The 16922-nt window shown below is 45.3% G+C and overlaps 1 protein-coding gene across 4 annotated transcripts in view; it reads right to left on the bottom strand.

The window, feature by feature from the left end:
• Positions 1-16922, bottom strand: part of SLC1A2 (solute carrier family 1 member 2) — a 139485-nt gene that overhangs the window by 46171 nt on the left and 76392 nt on the right. For all 4 annotated transcript variants that reach the window (XM_029956658.1, XM_029956657.1, XM_029956659.1 and 1 more), the window contains exons 2-4: positions 4909-5048; positions 2980-3132; positions 110-360 (exon numbers count right to left, since the gene is read on the bottom strand). In XM_029956658.1, the coding sequence (XP_029812518.1) occupies positions 110-360; positions 2980-3132; positions 4909-5038 (534 nt within the window). In that variant the 5' untranslated portion in view covers positions 5039-5048. The remainder of the gene's footprint in view (positions 1-109; positions 361-2979; positions 3133-4908; positions 5049-16922) is intronic.

Here is a 16922-nt window from a genome sequence, read left to right as displayed (position 1 = left end):
AAATATAGGAAAATCGCTCCCCGGGGTTGGTTCGCTGAAACACTCCCTAAGTTATCATCTTGATAACTGAAGAGGCTGGAGGGGCAAGAGCAGCAGAACTTTCGGTTACCTGTTGAAAACAGGCTTGGACAAGGTTTTCAGGAAAGAGGTTGCGGATGAGGTCCAGGAAGGCATCCAGGCTGGACACTTCATCGTTTTTCTTCCCGGGTCCCAGCTGCTTCTTGAGTTTGGGGTTCCCTGGGTGGATAGCCAAGACCAAGATGACCCCCAGCACTGCGGCGATGACGGTCGTTGACATGTAATACACCATGGCTCTTGTGCCCAAGCGTCCACTGGCTTTAGCATCCAGGCCCGACAAACCTGGATTGAAAAGACATGGGAAGGATTAATCCTGTGACGCCCATCTCTGCGTCCCTGGCTTTCATACTCAAATGCATGAATGGTTAATTAAATCTCCTCCTACTGAATCTTTGGTCCCACAAATCCTACAGTTTACAGTTTTTTGTTTTTTGTTTTTTTACTATTATTTTATTTTAGAGAGAGAGTACACACGAGAAGAGGAGAGGGGCAGAGGGAGAAAGAGAGAATCCTAAGCAGGCTCCACACTCAGCACAGAACCTGACACAGGGCTTGATCCCATGACCCTGGAGTCATGACCTCAGCCAAAATCAAAAGTCCAATGCTCAACTGACTGAGCCACCGAGGTGCCCCCTAGAGTTTACAGTTCTGTTCTCCAGGGACATTTTTGAGACCTAGGGAACCAGAGAGAGTTGAAGATTTCTGGTTCAGAGGGTATAAAATGATCAGTGACTACTTTTTGTCAGTCTGCAATAGTGAGTTAAAGGTGAATATATTCCATTCCCACTTATTTGGTATTCAGATACCCTTTCTTTAGGAAGTGATGGTGTTAGTACCTTTTTTTCTTAATGTTCTCACTTAAAAAAAACAACAAAAAACCTGGTAGTCCTGGTGACTGATATCAAGAGTCTAGCACAGTGATCTAGCATGGTCCGCACTCCTCCGAGGTGAAGGATGATGGAGACCCACATTTTCCAGCCTAGTGCTGGGATTAGAGAACACAAAGGTGGGTACTCCATCTACACTGTGGGAGGTTCTGTGATTGGTAGAGGAAATTCCAAGCAAGTCACAAAAACTCCTGCCTTCACTAGGTTTTTTCCCAGTTGTTTCTTCAATTTTTCTACTTCCTGGTTTCAGTTTCTGCTTTTACTAGACAGAGAGACTAGCCCTTGCTGTGCAGGAGGAGTCACTGGTGTAAACTTTTCTGAATTAAGCTGACCTATCTATGAGCCACCTCTCCTTACAACCTAAAGTCGGATTTGGCCAACAGACACTGTTTCCTTGCCAGGTTGAGGGTTATATGGTCTGTTAAAAAGGCATGGCAAATTTTCTTTGGTTTGAAAAGGAGCCTTTAAGGTGAAAGCACAGTTTCGCTCTGTCTGGGGCTAAATGATGAGACCCTGCATTCACTGGGCTCACTGGGTGACCAGAGATGAGACTATAGAACAACCTGGCTTAGCGTCTGAATCTCTCAGTATTTCCAGAGCCTCACTTCCTTCATAAGGTGGACAGCCCCGAGGGACAGCTTTCTCAAGGTCACATAGATAGCACCCAAATATCAATCAAAACCTAGCTTTCAGCCTTAACTCAGAGCGCAGTCTTTAAAGTACATCAGTTTGGGGCACCTGGGTGGCTCAGTTGGTTGAGCTTCTGACTTCGGCTCAGGTCAGATCTCACGTTCATGGGTTCGAGCCCTGTGACAGGCTCTGTGCTGACAGCTAGCTCAGAGCCTGGAGCCTGTTTCCGGTTCTGTGTCCCCTTTTCTCTCTGCCCCTCCCCCTTTCATGCTCTCTCTCTCTCTCTCTCTCTCTCTCTCTCTCTGTACCAAAAATAAATAAAACATTTAAAAAAAATTTTAAAGTACATCAGTTTAACAGGGCACCTGGGTGGCTCAGTGGGTTAAGTGACCAACTTTGGCTCAGGTCAAGATCTTGCAGTTTGTGGATTCGAGCCCTGTGTCAGGCTCTGTGCTGACAGCTCAGAGTATGGAGCTTGCTTTGGATTCTGTGTCTCTCTCTCTCTCTCTCTGCCCTTTGTTCGTGCTCTCTTTCTCTCTCTGTTTCTCAAAAAGTAAATAAACATAAAAAAAAAATTTTTTTTAAACCTACATCAATTTATACCCTATTTGAACAATGTTATTTGGTAATGAGAAAACTACCAGCATAAGCCCAGAGAGGTGAAAAAATTTGTTCCAATAAAACACTTCTTTCATCCCCAAAGAGTTGAACATGATTTACACATTAAGGGCACATTTCTTCTTAAAAACTTGAAGGGTTTGGGGCGCCTGGGTGGCTCAGTCAGTTAAGTGTTCAACTTCAGCTCAGGTCATGACCTCACAGTTTGTGAGTTCAAGCCCCCCGTCAGGCTCTGTGCTGATCGCTCATAGCCTGGAGCCTGCTTCAGACTCTGTGTGTGTCTCTCTCTCTCTGCCCCTCCCCTGCTCATGCTCTGTCTCTCAGTAATAAATAAATGTTTTTTAAAAAAAAGTGAAGGGTTTCACATCTAGTATTTAATTTATTTTTAATACCAACTTCCTTCTACACCCAGTTAAATAGTAAAGAGAAAATGTCCTTTTCTATTTATTACTTTTATTCATCAGTATCTGAATGAAATATAATTTGGAAAATGAGAAAGCAAACTTTCAAAATTGAAATCACTCTAGTTATCACTTTGAACATGTGGCAGCTTCCTTTTCATCTTTTATTGCTCGAGAGAAGGACCAACCAATAGATGGAAATTTGTTCTTAGGGTTGATACCCCCCATTTTAGAGACAGGAAAGCCAAAGTTCTGAAATAAAATGACATGGACAATCACAGTCATTCATTCATTCATTCCACCAAATTGAGATTCGATGGTCACTCCACAAGCCAGAGCGGGGGTATGATCCCCTGTGGCCTTACCTGTGATTAAGCTGGAGATGATGAGAGGCAGAATGAGCATTTTTAGCATCCTCATGAGTATGTCCCCTGGGAAGGCTATTAACATAACCACATCAGGGTGGAGGGGAGATGCCAGGCGAAGAAGCCCTCCACATACCGCCCCCAGGATGACACCTACAAGGGAGAGGGGGAGATATCTGAATTTACTTTTTGCCTTAGCCCTAGGGATTCAGTGACGTCAACTCCATTATCAGATAATGAATAGCATGTAATGAAGATACCATTAGATCAGTAGAGTTGACTTTAATGACCAGTGAAAGAATATCATGTACCTCCAACCATTCTAAAAGGCAGTACTGTGAGGGTCGAGGAGAGCCCTATCAAGGCTTGGTGAGAAGGAGGATACGGAAACTTGACTAACTTCTTTGAGGATACTGTCTACTTGTACAGTCAGAGAGTCAGTAGAAATAATCCATAGGGCCACATACTGCTTCCCAGGCCCTCCAAGCCCAGGCCTGGCCATTGGTATGGTATTTAATGTATCTCTTTTCTTTCTGACTGGATACCAGATAAAAGGAACATTTGATTTACTAAGCTGGTGTGAGTTTCCTTTTTCCTTCTGTTTTCTTTGGCTCCCAACAATTTCCCCATGGATCATTCTCAGGAAGTTTTGTCCTTGACTTCTATGTTCTCTTACATAATCTTTAGACCTGTTGATTTTATGGTAGATTAGGGGGGTCCCTAAAAGTATATAATTTGGGAAGAAACGATTTAGGTGGGAGCTGCTGGTGGGAGCCTTTCACTTTGCATACTTGGGGATTCCACAAGACAAACTCTAGATGTCTGCAAACAGGCGGCCAGCATAAAAGATCCTTGTAGAAACCACAAATCAGGTCATAGCACACTGGCTGGGAGGGAGGGAGGAAGTTCCTAGGTCTGTGGCCTATGGTGTTAACTCCGGGGATGTCAGAGGAGTGATGTGGCCAAAAGCCTGCTGTTTTTTTTACTTCTACAGGTAAAAAATACACTTCTTTAGAATCTCTGATGAGTGAAATTTCTTGATGTGGAAGGTAACCTTTGGAAACCCCTACCACACCTCTGTCATCTTTCAGTAAGTAAACTGAACTGTGGCAAGGCCCCAATCTGGACCCTGCCCCACTGACACCCCAGATGACTGGCTCAAAGGAGAAGCCATGGAACGGAGTAGGGAAAGGGCTGGGAATGATGAGTTGTTCATCGCTTCCGTGTGTAGCCTAAGGGAGAGCTGAAGAACAAGGAGGGAATGAGAAAGGAAATGATGTGGTTGTCATTACAACTTGCCCCATTTTCAATGATCCTTGCTTGAAAACCCAAGACCAAGATTGTGTCAATGGTCACACAAAAGGACAACCATTGCCTGGGTGCAGTCTGAAGCAGAGCAATCAGACTTTTGTGAAGGAGTCAGACCAAACCAAGGCTTCCGGACAAGCCTCTTCCACCCTGACTTCATTAGCTAATGGGCTAAATTAATCTAAGTTAATGAGGATGTTTGTAGGTTAGATCTTGGGAGCCCTTTTCATGGGGTTTTCAGCAACTGGTGCCTTTATCTCCATGCAGGCATTTCTCTAAATGTGGTATGCTGACCATCTTCTTCGGAATCACCTAGAAGCTTTGTTAAGATGCAGATTCCAAGGCCTCATTGTAGATGGCCCAAAGTCTCTGTGTGTAGGGCCTGGGAATCTGCATGTTCACATACTCACAAGAAGTGCTGAGGACCACCAGAATCCCAAAGAAGAAAATACATGGCTAGGGCAGGAGGCGGCGAGGGAGAGACTATATCATCAAGGCCACAGTGTCTAATCAAGGGAGCCTTAGGTAGGGAACAGGGCTTCCGTGACCTGGGGAGGGCAGCCTGCAGGAGCCACAGAGCCCGGAGACAGCCAGGGAAGACAGGCAGTCCCCGTCACCTACCAAACACGGTCAGTGTGAGCAGGAGATTCTTCCCCAGCTTGTCACATAGGCGCAGGCCCAGGGGCCGGTGCTTCGGCTCCTCTGAGCTCAGATGGCTGTCGTGCATCCGTACTTCCACCTGCTTGGGCATATTGTTGGCACTGCAAGGGGAGCAAAAGTAGCGGTTAGGGCCTGCTGGCCGCCCCCCTTGTGTAGGCTGAGGGGCTCAGGTAAAAGCAGGTGAAACGGGCCTCCTACCAGGCACGGTGGGGTATCTAGAACCACTGGCAGGAAAACAAAAACCAGAACAATTTAGGGTACTCTGGATTCCAGTTTGCCTATAAGCAGGACATCAGGACACACAAAACCTCTCCATGCCAGGCACTTTTATCCCTACCATCATGGGTCATCATGGTAGAGAAAAGGCATACTATAAGCAGAGGTGAGGGTTTTCCAAGAGCTGCCCACCATGGCTACTCTGAGAGGCAAGTGCTTTGGCCCCATTTTCCAGAAAGTAATTTGCTCAGCGTCACAAGGCTAAAAGAAATGGAGATAGAGGGGTGCCTGGGTGGCTCAGTTGGTTAATCGTCTGACTTCGGCTCAGGTCACGATCTCCTGGCTCGTGGGTTTGAGCCCCATGTCGGGCTCTGTGCTGACACCTTAGAGACTGGAGCCTGCTTCCGATTCTGTGTCTCCCTCTTTCTCTCTGCCCCTCCCCCACTCGCTCCCTGTCTGTCTGTCTCTCAAAAATAAACATTAAAAAATAATTTAAAAATAAAATAAATGGAGATATCCACCCAGCTATGTCTGCCTCCGAAACCTGAGCTTTTTCATTCTTGTATCAATAGCCAAAAGTGACTTTTGAATTATCGAAGGTCAGAAGAGTCATGATCTAAGTCACGCTAAATTCAAATGCCTCTGAGCTCAAGTCTTCCCCCTCCTAGTCATGGAAAAGTCATACATGTGGGTAGCCCAAGGGTTGCCTCTCTTTTGGAACGCATGGTTTATCTAGTTTTTTTCAATCTACTGTGGTTTTTAAAAGGTCATTTGCATTATCAGGACTTTGCTAATGCTGCCCAAGGGTCATACTATTCAGTGTCAAGGGAGTGTGGCTTTAAGAAACACATGACCCCCTTCATTGCAGTGCAGCCCGGCCCTTTCCCAGAGAAGGCCCATGTGAGCCCAAGCTGCGGCGAGAGTATGCTGGGGAACTTGGCTGGGGTATGGGGTACACTGCCTCTTTTTCCAGCTTTGTCATCTGGCAGGACAGTAAGACTTCAAACTTAAGCTTGGAGATGACATAGGGAGGCCAAGTTTTTACTTGGGCAACTTAAGACACTTTTGTTAGTTGCCATTTACAATCACCATCATGTGATTTAAAATAATTGTTTAAGTGTTAAAACACTGAGAAAGACAGGCCACGGTCTCTCAATAAATGGCCATGTCTTCTAAGATGGGAGGGAATTAGCCTTATCCAGACATTCTTGCCAAAGATTGGGAAAGTCTTCCTTTGAAACCAGTACCAATCGGCAGACCAGTGGTTTGGAATCACTGGTTATAATGGAAATAGTGTGGGTTCTGGAGACAGGGCACCTGGGATTTAAATCATGCCTCCATTACTTGCTAGCTGTGTGGTGTGTAGAAAGAAGGCCTTGATGCCTACCTTGTGGAAATTAAACATGATAATGTATGTTAGGGGCCTGGTGTGACACCGGGCATAGGTCGTGACTTTGTCCAGGCAGCAGGGAGACGCACAGTATTCACTGAGTTCATTACAAGGGTGATGTTTGCTCTATCATTCCAACAAGACACCAAACCTAGACTCCAGAGTCTCAGATTGAAGACCAAGAACCCAAATACAACTACTTACTTTTCCATAACAGACTCCTTAATATACTTGCTACCAAAGTGTTTTGAAATTAGGAATGATGTCTCATGATCTGGTTAGAATACCCCAATGAAAATATTAGTCAAAATACCAGCATCTTGGTCTTCCCTTAGTGGCCTAATTATCTACTCATCTAGTTCGTTTTGGGGCAGCCTCTGACTAGCTGACATGTGTGTGCTAATGATCACTCAGACTGTCTGAAAAGAAAGTAGGGCATGACTGCTCGCAGCAAGCAGATGAGGGCCAATCTGGTCAGCAAGCAACAAACACCGCTTCCTCTAATCACCAAGTGAAACAGACAGAAAGGCCCTTTTTACAACACAGCAGGGGGAAATGATCAAAACGATCTTTTTTAACATGGGCAGACCATATGTTTCCACTGGGATCTTTTGATATTTTTAAACATTTCTCCAGCCAATAATGTGAAGCTCTAAACCAGGAAATGGCCAACAAAGAACCGAGGGCGCGTGTGTTCTGAAATGGCGAATGTATCCATCGGCCAGCCTTGGGCATCGCTCTACATCCCCTGGAGACTGTAATCCCCTAGCTTCTGCTTCATTTGAATCCCTTTTGCCACTGAAGTCGGACACAGGCACATGGTTAGTATTTAAGTGAGACTAACAAGTATTTAAGCCAAGTATTACCAAATTTAAACCAAATGCTCTGGCAAGATCCAATGGATAGAATGAAAGTGTCAGGCATCAAAACAGCCATGTCAAAGCAAAAACACGCAATTGTTAGGTTAATGCACACACTCAGTCCAACAGTGTGGTTGGGAGTCTGTTGCACACAATTCTTCATGGTACGCAACTGCTGTGTGTTTAATGGTTTGTTTTTCAGGCCATGACACAATGTCCCTGGAACCCTGAATCAAAACAGCCACATCAAAGTGGCAGCATCAAAATGCCATGAACCCACATGTATTTATTGATAGGATTCCTGTGACTTCCTCAGCTCCCTTGAAATGAACCAAATGCTCTAGGCTCATAGAAGTTCTGACATCTGACGCAGAGAATGATTTGTGAAGTACATCAGGATTCCAGCTTCCAACTAGGAACACAAAGTCTCCTAAGGACTCTTGGTAAAAATTCAATACCAGTCTACATGATCACTGCATCACCAGAATACAAGGAAAGACTGAAATGGGGAATATTCTAGAACACAGCATTAGATCATATTGTATAACAAGACATATACACACAGCCATACAAATGCTGGTCACTGAATGCACATAGTAACAGTGGCAGTGATAAGAATACCTGGTATTTATCAAATACTCTATATGTCAGATGCTACACTCAGGAAAGAGTACGGTATAATCCTTGCTATTAAAGAACTCGTCAAGGGAAACAGAAAGCACATTGTACAGGACATGTCTGCTTTCCACGCGGGCCATGGTCAAGTTCTGCAGGGGGTGCTACGGAAATGGGAAAAATGGCATCCAACATAGCTTTGGGGAAGACCAGTGTTCAAGAACAGCTCCTAGGAGGGCTGATACCCGAGTGTATCTTAAAGGGTGGATTTAATTCAAATGTCTATATCTGCCAGCCCATGAAGCCCAGGAGAGCAGGGCTGTGATCTTTCACACCTGGTACGAAGAGCCTGATGAATGTTCACTCGAAGAAATTAGGAATTGCAAAGCAATTACCAAGGGTAGGCACCTTCCTTTCTCCTGGGAACGGGGCCCTTTTGTGGATAGAGTGGTAGCATACTGCTTCTCAAGCCTCTTTCCAGTCTCGCATTTATTCCACAGAATTCTACTGGACACATATGACAGGTCCCATGCTCTTCTAGATGCTAAAGATATTACAATAAACAAAGCAAGCAGAACCCTCGATCTCATGGAGTGCACATTTTAGTGGAACAATAAATAAATGGACAAACATATTTCATGTGGAAATACGTGTTGGGAGGAAAATGACATGTGGTGAGGAGGTGTGCTATTTTGCATCAGGTGGCTAGGGAAGGCTTCTGTGAGAAGGGGGCCTTAGAACAAAACCCTGCAGGGAATGAGGGCTCTCCTACATGAATTATCCAATTTACCCAGAGCTTAGCAAATAAATGGAATATATACCATTTGGAAACCTGTAGTTCCAAACTAGAGCCTGAAGCTCCCACCAGATGCAACTCCGGGTGCCTACATGCTGGTTTCTTAGCACAGGCACTGATTCAAATGAATGTTAAACCAGTAATGCTGTGCCCTATGACCATCATGAAGATGACGGGAGTTTCGGCTGCCCCAGACCCCAGCAAGAGGAATGATACCAGGGAGAGGTGACCTGGACGCCAGAGGAAGGCTAAGGTCACAAGAGCCTGCACGTTTGCTTCCCTGGCAATGAACGGAAAGGGCAAGACCTGATATGGGCAAGCACACTGGATAAACTCAGTAAGTATCTCAAGTGTGTGCACTTACCACCTTAGCATTCCTCCCCTCCTATAACCTGTGTCTGTGTACACAGAAAGGCAATAAGGAATTTAGAAGCCCAGGTGCGGCTTGGTGAGACCAAGCCCATCCAGCCTGATGCTGTCCAACCCCGCTGACCACCTCTGTTTCTACTTGAGTACCTTCTGGATAAAACATTTAGCAATGCCATTCCTTAACACTGGAAGTTTCCGCATGCCAATTCTGTTGGATCGCTCTCTGTTGCCCCGCAAAGGAAGGCCATGTGATGGGACAGCTGTTGGGATAATTGAAAACTTCAAGAATGAGCCTATAATTTCCTTCAGCCATAACTCCTCTGCTGAATTATTTAAGCGGCTGTTAATTTTGCAGTCGCTGCCCTGTCCCTTCTCACGCAAATCCATGAGTCCTGTTTCAGTTTATCATGCAAGACTTCCGCTGTGGCTCAAAAGGGAACATGTAATGGGGTTGGCTGCTGTCGAGTTTTAAACTATTCTGAGAGCCTGCTTTTCATTAGCGTTCAATATCCCTTGCTCTGTCAAGAGCTCTAAGAATAGGCTTGTTAGATGTGGGGTCTGATTCAGATTTCCTGCCCACACACTTCAGTGTTGCCTTATCTGGCACCATATTCTTTCTTCCTCCTCCACCAGCTCAGTGAGATGGCAATGGGACATTCCCCAGGGAGCCTAAAAAGCAACTGATGTTTTTGCCTGGAAGATGTGAGATCCACAAGGGGTGTCACCATCCAGGCCTGTGCTGCCCAAGTCCAAGGGACTGAGGAGACAATGCCCAGGAATTGCCCTAATGGGGAATACTAGGTCAGACCCTCAAAAACAAAAATAGAGCCTGCTGAGGCCCTTTCTTCTTGGGCAGTTGGTGTGTTTGGAAAATAACGCTGGAAATGCCAGGGCTATCAGTTCTGGGCACTGAGGACCACAAAGTGGTGCTTACAGCTGTGACTGCCCCACATCTGGGATTTCCCCAGCTCCCTAAAGAATGCCACCTTCACTGTAAAAGGGATTGGGACTCTAAGATAGTGGGGTATTTCTAGTCCGCCAGTCCCTCCACCCTCACTAGGTCCTGTAAGACCTGGTTGAATGGTGTCCAGGATGCTCACTACCAACAAGTTAGACTCTCCCTGTGACAGCCACTGTGTCTTCAAGGACCCTGTGAAAGAAATCTAAAGGTTTGCAACCTCCAAATTTCCTTCAGTCCCTTCTTCTGTTCATCTTTGGCTGCTGTGTCCATGTCTCCAATCACAAACATGCTTTCTAGAAAGGTCCTGCCAGTGAACCACTCTGTAGACTTCACAAATGATACTCCTTTTCTATGGCTTTTTCCTAAACACCCAAACATCTGGTTAAAGAGCATAGTTTATAGTTTTCTCAAATCATGACAGGATTGGGCCTGAGGACAAAATGGAACCAGAAGTCAGAAGGCCTGGGTAGCCCGCTGCTACCTGGTTGTGTTGGGAATAGTGTGGGGATAAATGGCTGGAAGGCTACTTGCCATGACCGACAAACAGCGAATAAAGTAGTAGGAAATGATAAAAACAAACTCAACAGAAGATACCAATAGGGTGTAGGTATCATTGTTGGCCGATTTTCATATTTTAGGTTCCAGGCCCTTAATTGATAAAATATAAGGGGCTTGAATTAGAAATTCTTTACTGTTTTAAGATTCTGTGCTTGCCTGGGGGGGGAGGGGAGGATATTCACAACCATTGGTAGCTTCCATTTACTGAATAAGCTCACACTTTACCAGGGGATGGATTATTTCATCAACCCTGAGGGGACAGCCTGACCACTGCATGTCCGTCCCCACAGGGAGAGGCAGATGGGTGACTCAGAGACAAGAGACAAGAAACATAACCACAGTTTCTTTATGTCCTTATCTCCATGTTTCCGCTTCCTCCCCTATCTCTGCTACAAAAGCATGTTTTCGTAGCGCTACTAATGCTGAGTTAGGGGTCAAATTGGCTACCCAGACCCAGGCATCTTCTTAACCCTCCATCCACCCTTGACCAATTCTCAGTCTAGATTTCTCAGATCCGCAGGTCAATGCCACCGGCACAGACTCAAACAGGGGAACCAGCACCGGGACCAGCCAACTGCCAAATTCATCCCTTAGTCACCACCCATATCATTCACAGTCAACTCTCATGGAATTGGAGAGATGGCCTTCACAGAAACGTTCCAGAGTAAAAACTGAGGGAAAGAAGTCTTTTCTTCATACCATTTCCCAAACCAATGAGCCCAAACTGGCTAATGACATGAATGGTAAATATGGAGCTAACTGGGGCTGGAAGAAATGATAGGAGACAGAATTCTGAAGAGAATATAAAAATAATTCATACGCATTTGGCCCAGAAATAGAAGTTAGAACACCAGCAGCCAATTGATTAGCAGCTGCCAAAAGGCAACTTGGTGGAATGCTATTACATAAATACATGGCCACTGGATTCCTGGTTAAAATCTCCCTTTGCTGGCCATACCTGGGACAAGGCACTGATTTCTTGGACAATAATGTGCAGCTCACTGGGTCATTATAGAGCTTCAATGAGGTAATACATACAAAAGCACTGGCAGAGTATGTAACATGTAAATGATACTCAATGTTAGTTTCCTTTTTTGTCTTAAAGGCCTAAAATGACCCTTAAGATGGTTTCTGCACAGTTGAGTTTTGGCAACAAATGGTACTTGTGCTTTTTACAAAAAGAAGGTCCCAGGGGCACCTGGGTGGCTCAGTTGGTTCAGTGTCCAACTCTTGATTTAGGCTCGGGACATGATCCAAGGGTCTTGGAATTGAGCCCTGCAGTGGGCGAGGTGGGGAAGGGGGGCTCAGCATGGAGCTTAAGATTTTCTCTCTCTCCCTCTGCCTCTCTCCCCTGCAGTCACTCACTCTCTCTTTCTCTCTCTCTCTCTCTCCCTCTCTCTCCCCGAGAAGGACCAGAGTGGTTGGGGGCCTGAGAAGTTCCCGCTCTGCAAGCTTCCACACTGTGGGATAGCTGGACAACCTCCCAACGAACATCAGGAACACAGTCTTAAGTATAAAACTTCTGGACTTTTGTGAAATCCTCCCAAGGTTAGAGACTTAAACTGGCCTTGACACAACAGATTTGCCCATTTCCAGAAAGGCTCACCACCCAAAACAGAAATAAGATGCCAAGGAATGGTGACCCTCCAGGGCCTGGGTGAGAGATGGGGTGGGGTGTTTAATCATCTCAAATTGGGAACCTCTGCTAAAAATAAAGAGTATACCATGATGCAAGAAGACACCAGCCAGCACTGTCTCCAGGGGCATGTCACTCCTGAACTAATTGCTACCCACCTCCAGTTCATGGAACAACATGAAAATACATTTGAAAACATTACACAACTCCAATAAATGGGGAGACACATGCATTCTGGGTTTTGGGCCACAGGGAACTTGGCCCTGGTCCCAGTTTGCCTTGAAGCAAATGATTTTCTACAGCTAAAATGTCCTCTCCACCCTAGCTTCCAACCCAGCCTTCATGGACTGACTTCTATTTCTTCTGCAAAACTCAATTCAAGTATGGCTTCCCTTAGAAAGTCTTCACTGACTTTAGATGCTCGTCCTGCAGCTTACCTGTGTTTATCCAGACTGACCTCTCTTAAGGCATTTATCACAATGACTGATCTGTTTCCCCGCTGGAATATAAACCCTTTGAGGGCAAGGCCTTTTCTTACTTCTTTCTCCCTCATCACAGTTCCTGGTATATGGTAGATACTCAATTTCTGTATGTTGAATAAACAGATAAATGGCCAACAAGCTAAAAGGCATGTTCTAGTCACAGGTTCTGTGGAATGGTCCTCTGAAAGCCTGGGACATCTGAAGAGAGGGGTAAAATGAAAGTCAAAGCAGGGAACACCTGCATTAAGAAAGCCCATAGGTGGCAGCAAGGGGCAGGCTGACACCAGGTAGGGCTGGCCCTTCCCAGCTGGCAGCTTTGATCCAGCTGCCTTGACCAAGGCATGGGGGTCCCAGGGTTCCCAGCATTCTCAGGGGAAGATGCAGCCATGTACTGATCTAGGCTTAGCTAATAAGGCCTTCCAGGAAAACTAACAAGGACCCAGGAAGATGCCTTAGGATCTAACTGCCAAAATCAATATCTCTAAACCTGGACCTTCGAAAATGTCCTTCTACCAAAGTGCATGACCCCTCTTTTCTTTTCCAGAAGTCAGTGGAATTCTGATTACTCAGCCTGGGAAGTTCTTCCACTAGTCCCTCAAGTTTCCAAGCTGAGCCTTCCTAGCCAGCCAGGCAGGGGTGCAGCTGGGATGTTGACTGAGTGGCTTCATTAGCTGCAGTGCCTCAGGCACCAGGCAGAAACCAGGCACCAGGAACGGTGGCTGGGACTTCCTGAACATTCTGGTCGCATCTTACAACTACTTCTCATCCATGTGGTCCTGGCCCTTCTTGAGGAAGCAGTCCATGTGCCTTTTCTCTCCTTCTAGACCAAGCAGCCAACCTTGCAAGGCAATGTGAACTCCAAACAAAAAGACAATTGATGGCCAGGACCCCACAAATAGGAAGATTTCCCAGGGCTGACACTGGAAATGCCACACTATGCTTTTGGGGAGGTGTTTTAGGACTTCCTGCTTCATGCTTCTCTGGAGGTCTTCAAAGCTGCCCACTTCTGGCTCCCAGGGGCCTGAAATTTCTTCTTGAGAATCCCGTTCATACACAAAAGTAAACTCAAAATGGATAAAGAACCTGAATGTAAGACAGGAAACCATCAAAACTCTAGAGGAGAAAGCAGGAATCAACTTCCTCGACCTCAGCCACAGCAATTTCTTACTCAACACATCACCAAAGGCAAGGGAATTAAACAAAAATAAACTACTAGGACCTCATCAAGATAAAAAGCTTCTGCACGGCAAAGGAAACAATCAATAAAACTAATAGGCACCGATGGAATGGGAAAAGATAGTTGCAAATGACATATTGGATAAAGAGCTAGTATCCAAAATCTACAAGGATCTTGCCAAACTCCACACCTGAAACAAATAATCCAGTGAAGAAGTGGGCAGAAGACATGAACAGATACTTCTCCAAAGAGGACATCCAGATGGCCTACAGACACATGAAACGATGCTCAGCATCACTCATCATCAGGGAAATACAAATCAAAACCACTCTGAGATATCACCTCATCATGCCAGTCAGAGTGGCTAAAATGAACAAATCAAGAGACTATAGATGCTGGTGAGAATGTAGAGAAACGGGCACCCTCCTACACTGTTGGTGCGAATGTAAACTGGTGCAGCCACTCTGGAAAACAGTGTGGAGGTTCCTCAAAAACTTAACAGTAGAACTTCCCTATGACCCAGCAATAGCACTGCTAGGGACTTACCCAAGAGATACAGGAGTGCTGATGCATAGGGGCACAGGTATCCCAATGTTCACAGCGGCATGTTCAACAAAAGCCAAATCATGGAAAGAGCCTAAATGTCCATCAACTGATGAATGGATCAAGAAGATGTGGTTTATCTATACAATGGAATACTATATGGCAATGAGAAAGAATGAAATCTGGCCATTTGTAGCAAAGTAGATGGAACTCGAAGGTGTCATGCTAAGTGAAGTAAGTCAGGCAGAGAAGGACAGATACCATATGTTTTCACTCATATGTGGAACAGGAGAAACCTAACAGAGGACCATGGGGGAGGGAAATGGGGAAAAATAGTTAAGAAGAGGGAGGGAGGCAAACCATAAGAGACTCTTAAATACTGAAAACAAACTGAGGGTCGATGGGGGTGGGGGAGAGGGGAAAAGGAGTGATGGGCATGGAGGAGGGCACTTGCGGGAATAAGCACTGGGTGTTATATGGAAACCAATTGACAATAAACTATAAAAAAAAAAAGAGAGAGAGAGAGAGAGTCTCGTCGCTCATATCTCATATTGAAGCCACAGCCCAGGCACAGAATGATTAAATTATTGGTCCAATGTCACAGTTAGCAGTTTGCCAAGTCTGGATTTGAAGTGAAGGTGGTCCTGAACTTGGAAAAACAGGTCAGCTCTCTCTCTCCAGCCCTAGAAAAAATGCTCTTTATATTCAGCAATTTTGTGCTAGCAGTAAACATTGACACTGAACATTTAGCCAAAAGAGTGATTTTATTTAAGGGGAGAAGAGTCCGGAGAGAACAAGGAACATGCCTTATCCAAACCAGACACAGATGTTTAAGAGCTAGACACAGTCCTCACAGAATCCTAGAATTTGGGGACTGGAAAGGATTCCAGTCCTCTGTCAACCTCAGGACAAATGATTATCTGGTCCTGAGGCCCCCAAATCTGCTCTGGACCACTTGCTAAAAACACAGATCTCTAAAATTTATGTCCACACATGGATTTTTTTATAGCAACTTTAAAATGAGGAAATTAGGAAATTGCCCAAACTTGGAAGCAACCAAGATATCCTTCAGTAGGTGAACGTATCAGCAAACTGTGGTACATGCAGACAATGGAATATTATCCAGAGATTAAGACAAAAATATCAGGGAGTCTGGGTCATTCAGTCAGTTAAGCATCCGACTTTGGCTCAGGTCATGATCTCATGGTTCATGAGTTCGAGACCCAGGTTGGGCTCTGTGCTGACAGCTCAGAGCCTGGAGCCTGCTTCGGATTCTGTGTCTCCCTCTCTCTCTGTCCCACCCCCACTTGCGCTCTGTCTCTGTCTCTCAAAATGAATAAATGTTAAAAGAAAAAAAAAAAAGCTACCAAGCCATGAAAAGACATGGAGGAAACTCAGATGCACATTACTCGGTAGAAATAGCTAATCCAAAAAGGCTACATACTACATAGGGCATTCTGAAAACAAAACTCTAGAATCAGTGAGGAGGGGGGAAGGGATGGGGAGAGGGAGGGGTGAATAGTTGAAGTACAAAGGATTTTTAGAGCAGAGATACTTTGTATGATACCATAACAGTGGATGAATGTTAAACATTTGCCCAAACACATAGGATGTTCAACATCAATTGGGAACCCTATTGTCAACTACTGACCTTGGGTGGTGCATGTAGGTTTGTCAATGGTAACAAATATATCTCTCTGGTGTGGGTTGTTGATGCTCCTGGAGGTTATGCGTGTGTCTGAGAACATGGCAGGACATGCCGTAGGAAACCTCTGTGCTTGCTGCTCAATGTTGCTGTGAATCTAAAGCTGCTTTTAGAAAATAAAATCCACTGGGAGAAAACACCAAACAGATTTCGGAGGCCCATCTCTGAATATCCCAAATGAGCATGTCACATGGGTGGGGCCTAGCCCTCTGGACTTTGTTCAAAGCACCTATGTGACTTTACTGCAATCTTGAAGAAGTCAATGACCAAACAGTTGCAGTGAAGGGGGCCTGATGCATCACACACTTCACCATCTTGTCACAGCACAGTTTCCGAGATTACAAAGCCTTTGCTTCTTGGTAAACCTAAATCTGTTTCCCTGTAGCTTCTACCCACTGGTTACTTTTCTAGCTTGCAGAGCCATTAAGTAACACCGACCAGGGTTACTATCAGGCAACAGTACTAATTGCTTTGGTGCCCAGGCTCCTCCCAAGGCTCCCCCAGGGTAGATGCTACTGTTATTCCTTCTGAACAGATGAAAACACTGGAGGTCAGAGGTGAAGTCATTTGCCTAATGGCTGGTGCAGGGCTGACACTGAAAGAGCTAGTTCTACCTGAGCAAAAAGCTCGTGCTCTTGATCCTAACCCAACACTTAACAATGCACGC

Source organism: Suricata suricatta, chromosome 11, assembly GCF_006229205.1.
Source record: "Suricata suricatta isolate VVHF042 chromosome 11, meerkat_22Aug2017_6uvM2_HiC, whole genome shotgun sequence".
Lineage (NCBI taxonomy): Eukaryota > Metazoa > Chordata > Mammalia > Carnivora > Herpestidae > Suricata > Suricata suricatta.
The sequence above is the reverse complement of the archived record's forward strand: the minus strand, read 5'-3'. Positions and strand labels throughout refer to the sequence as shown.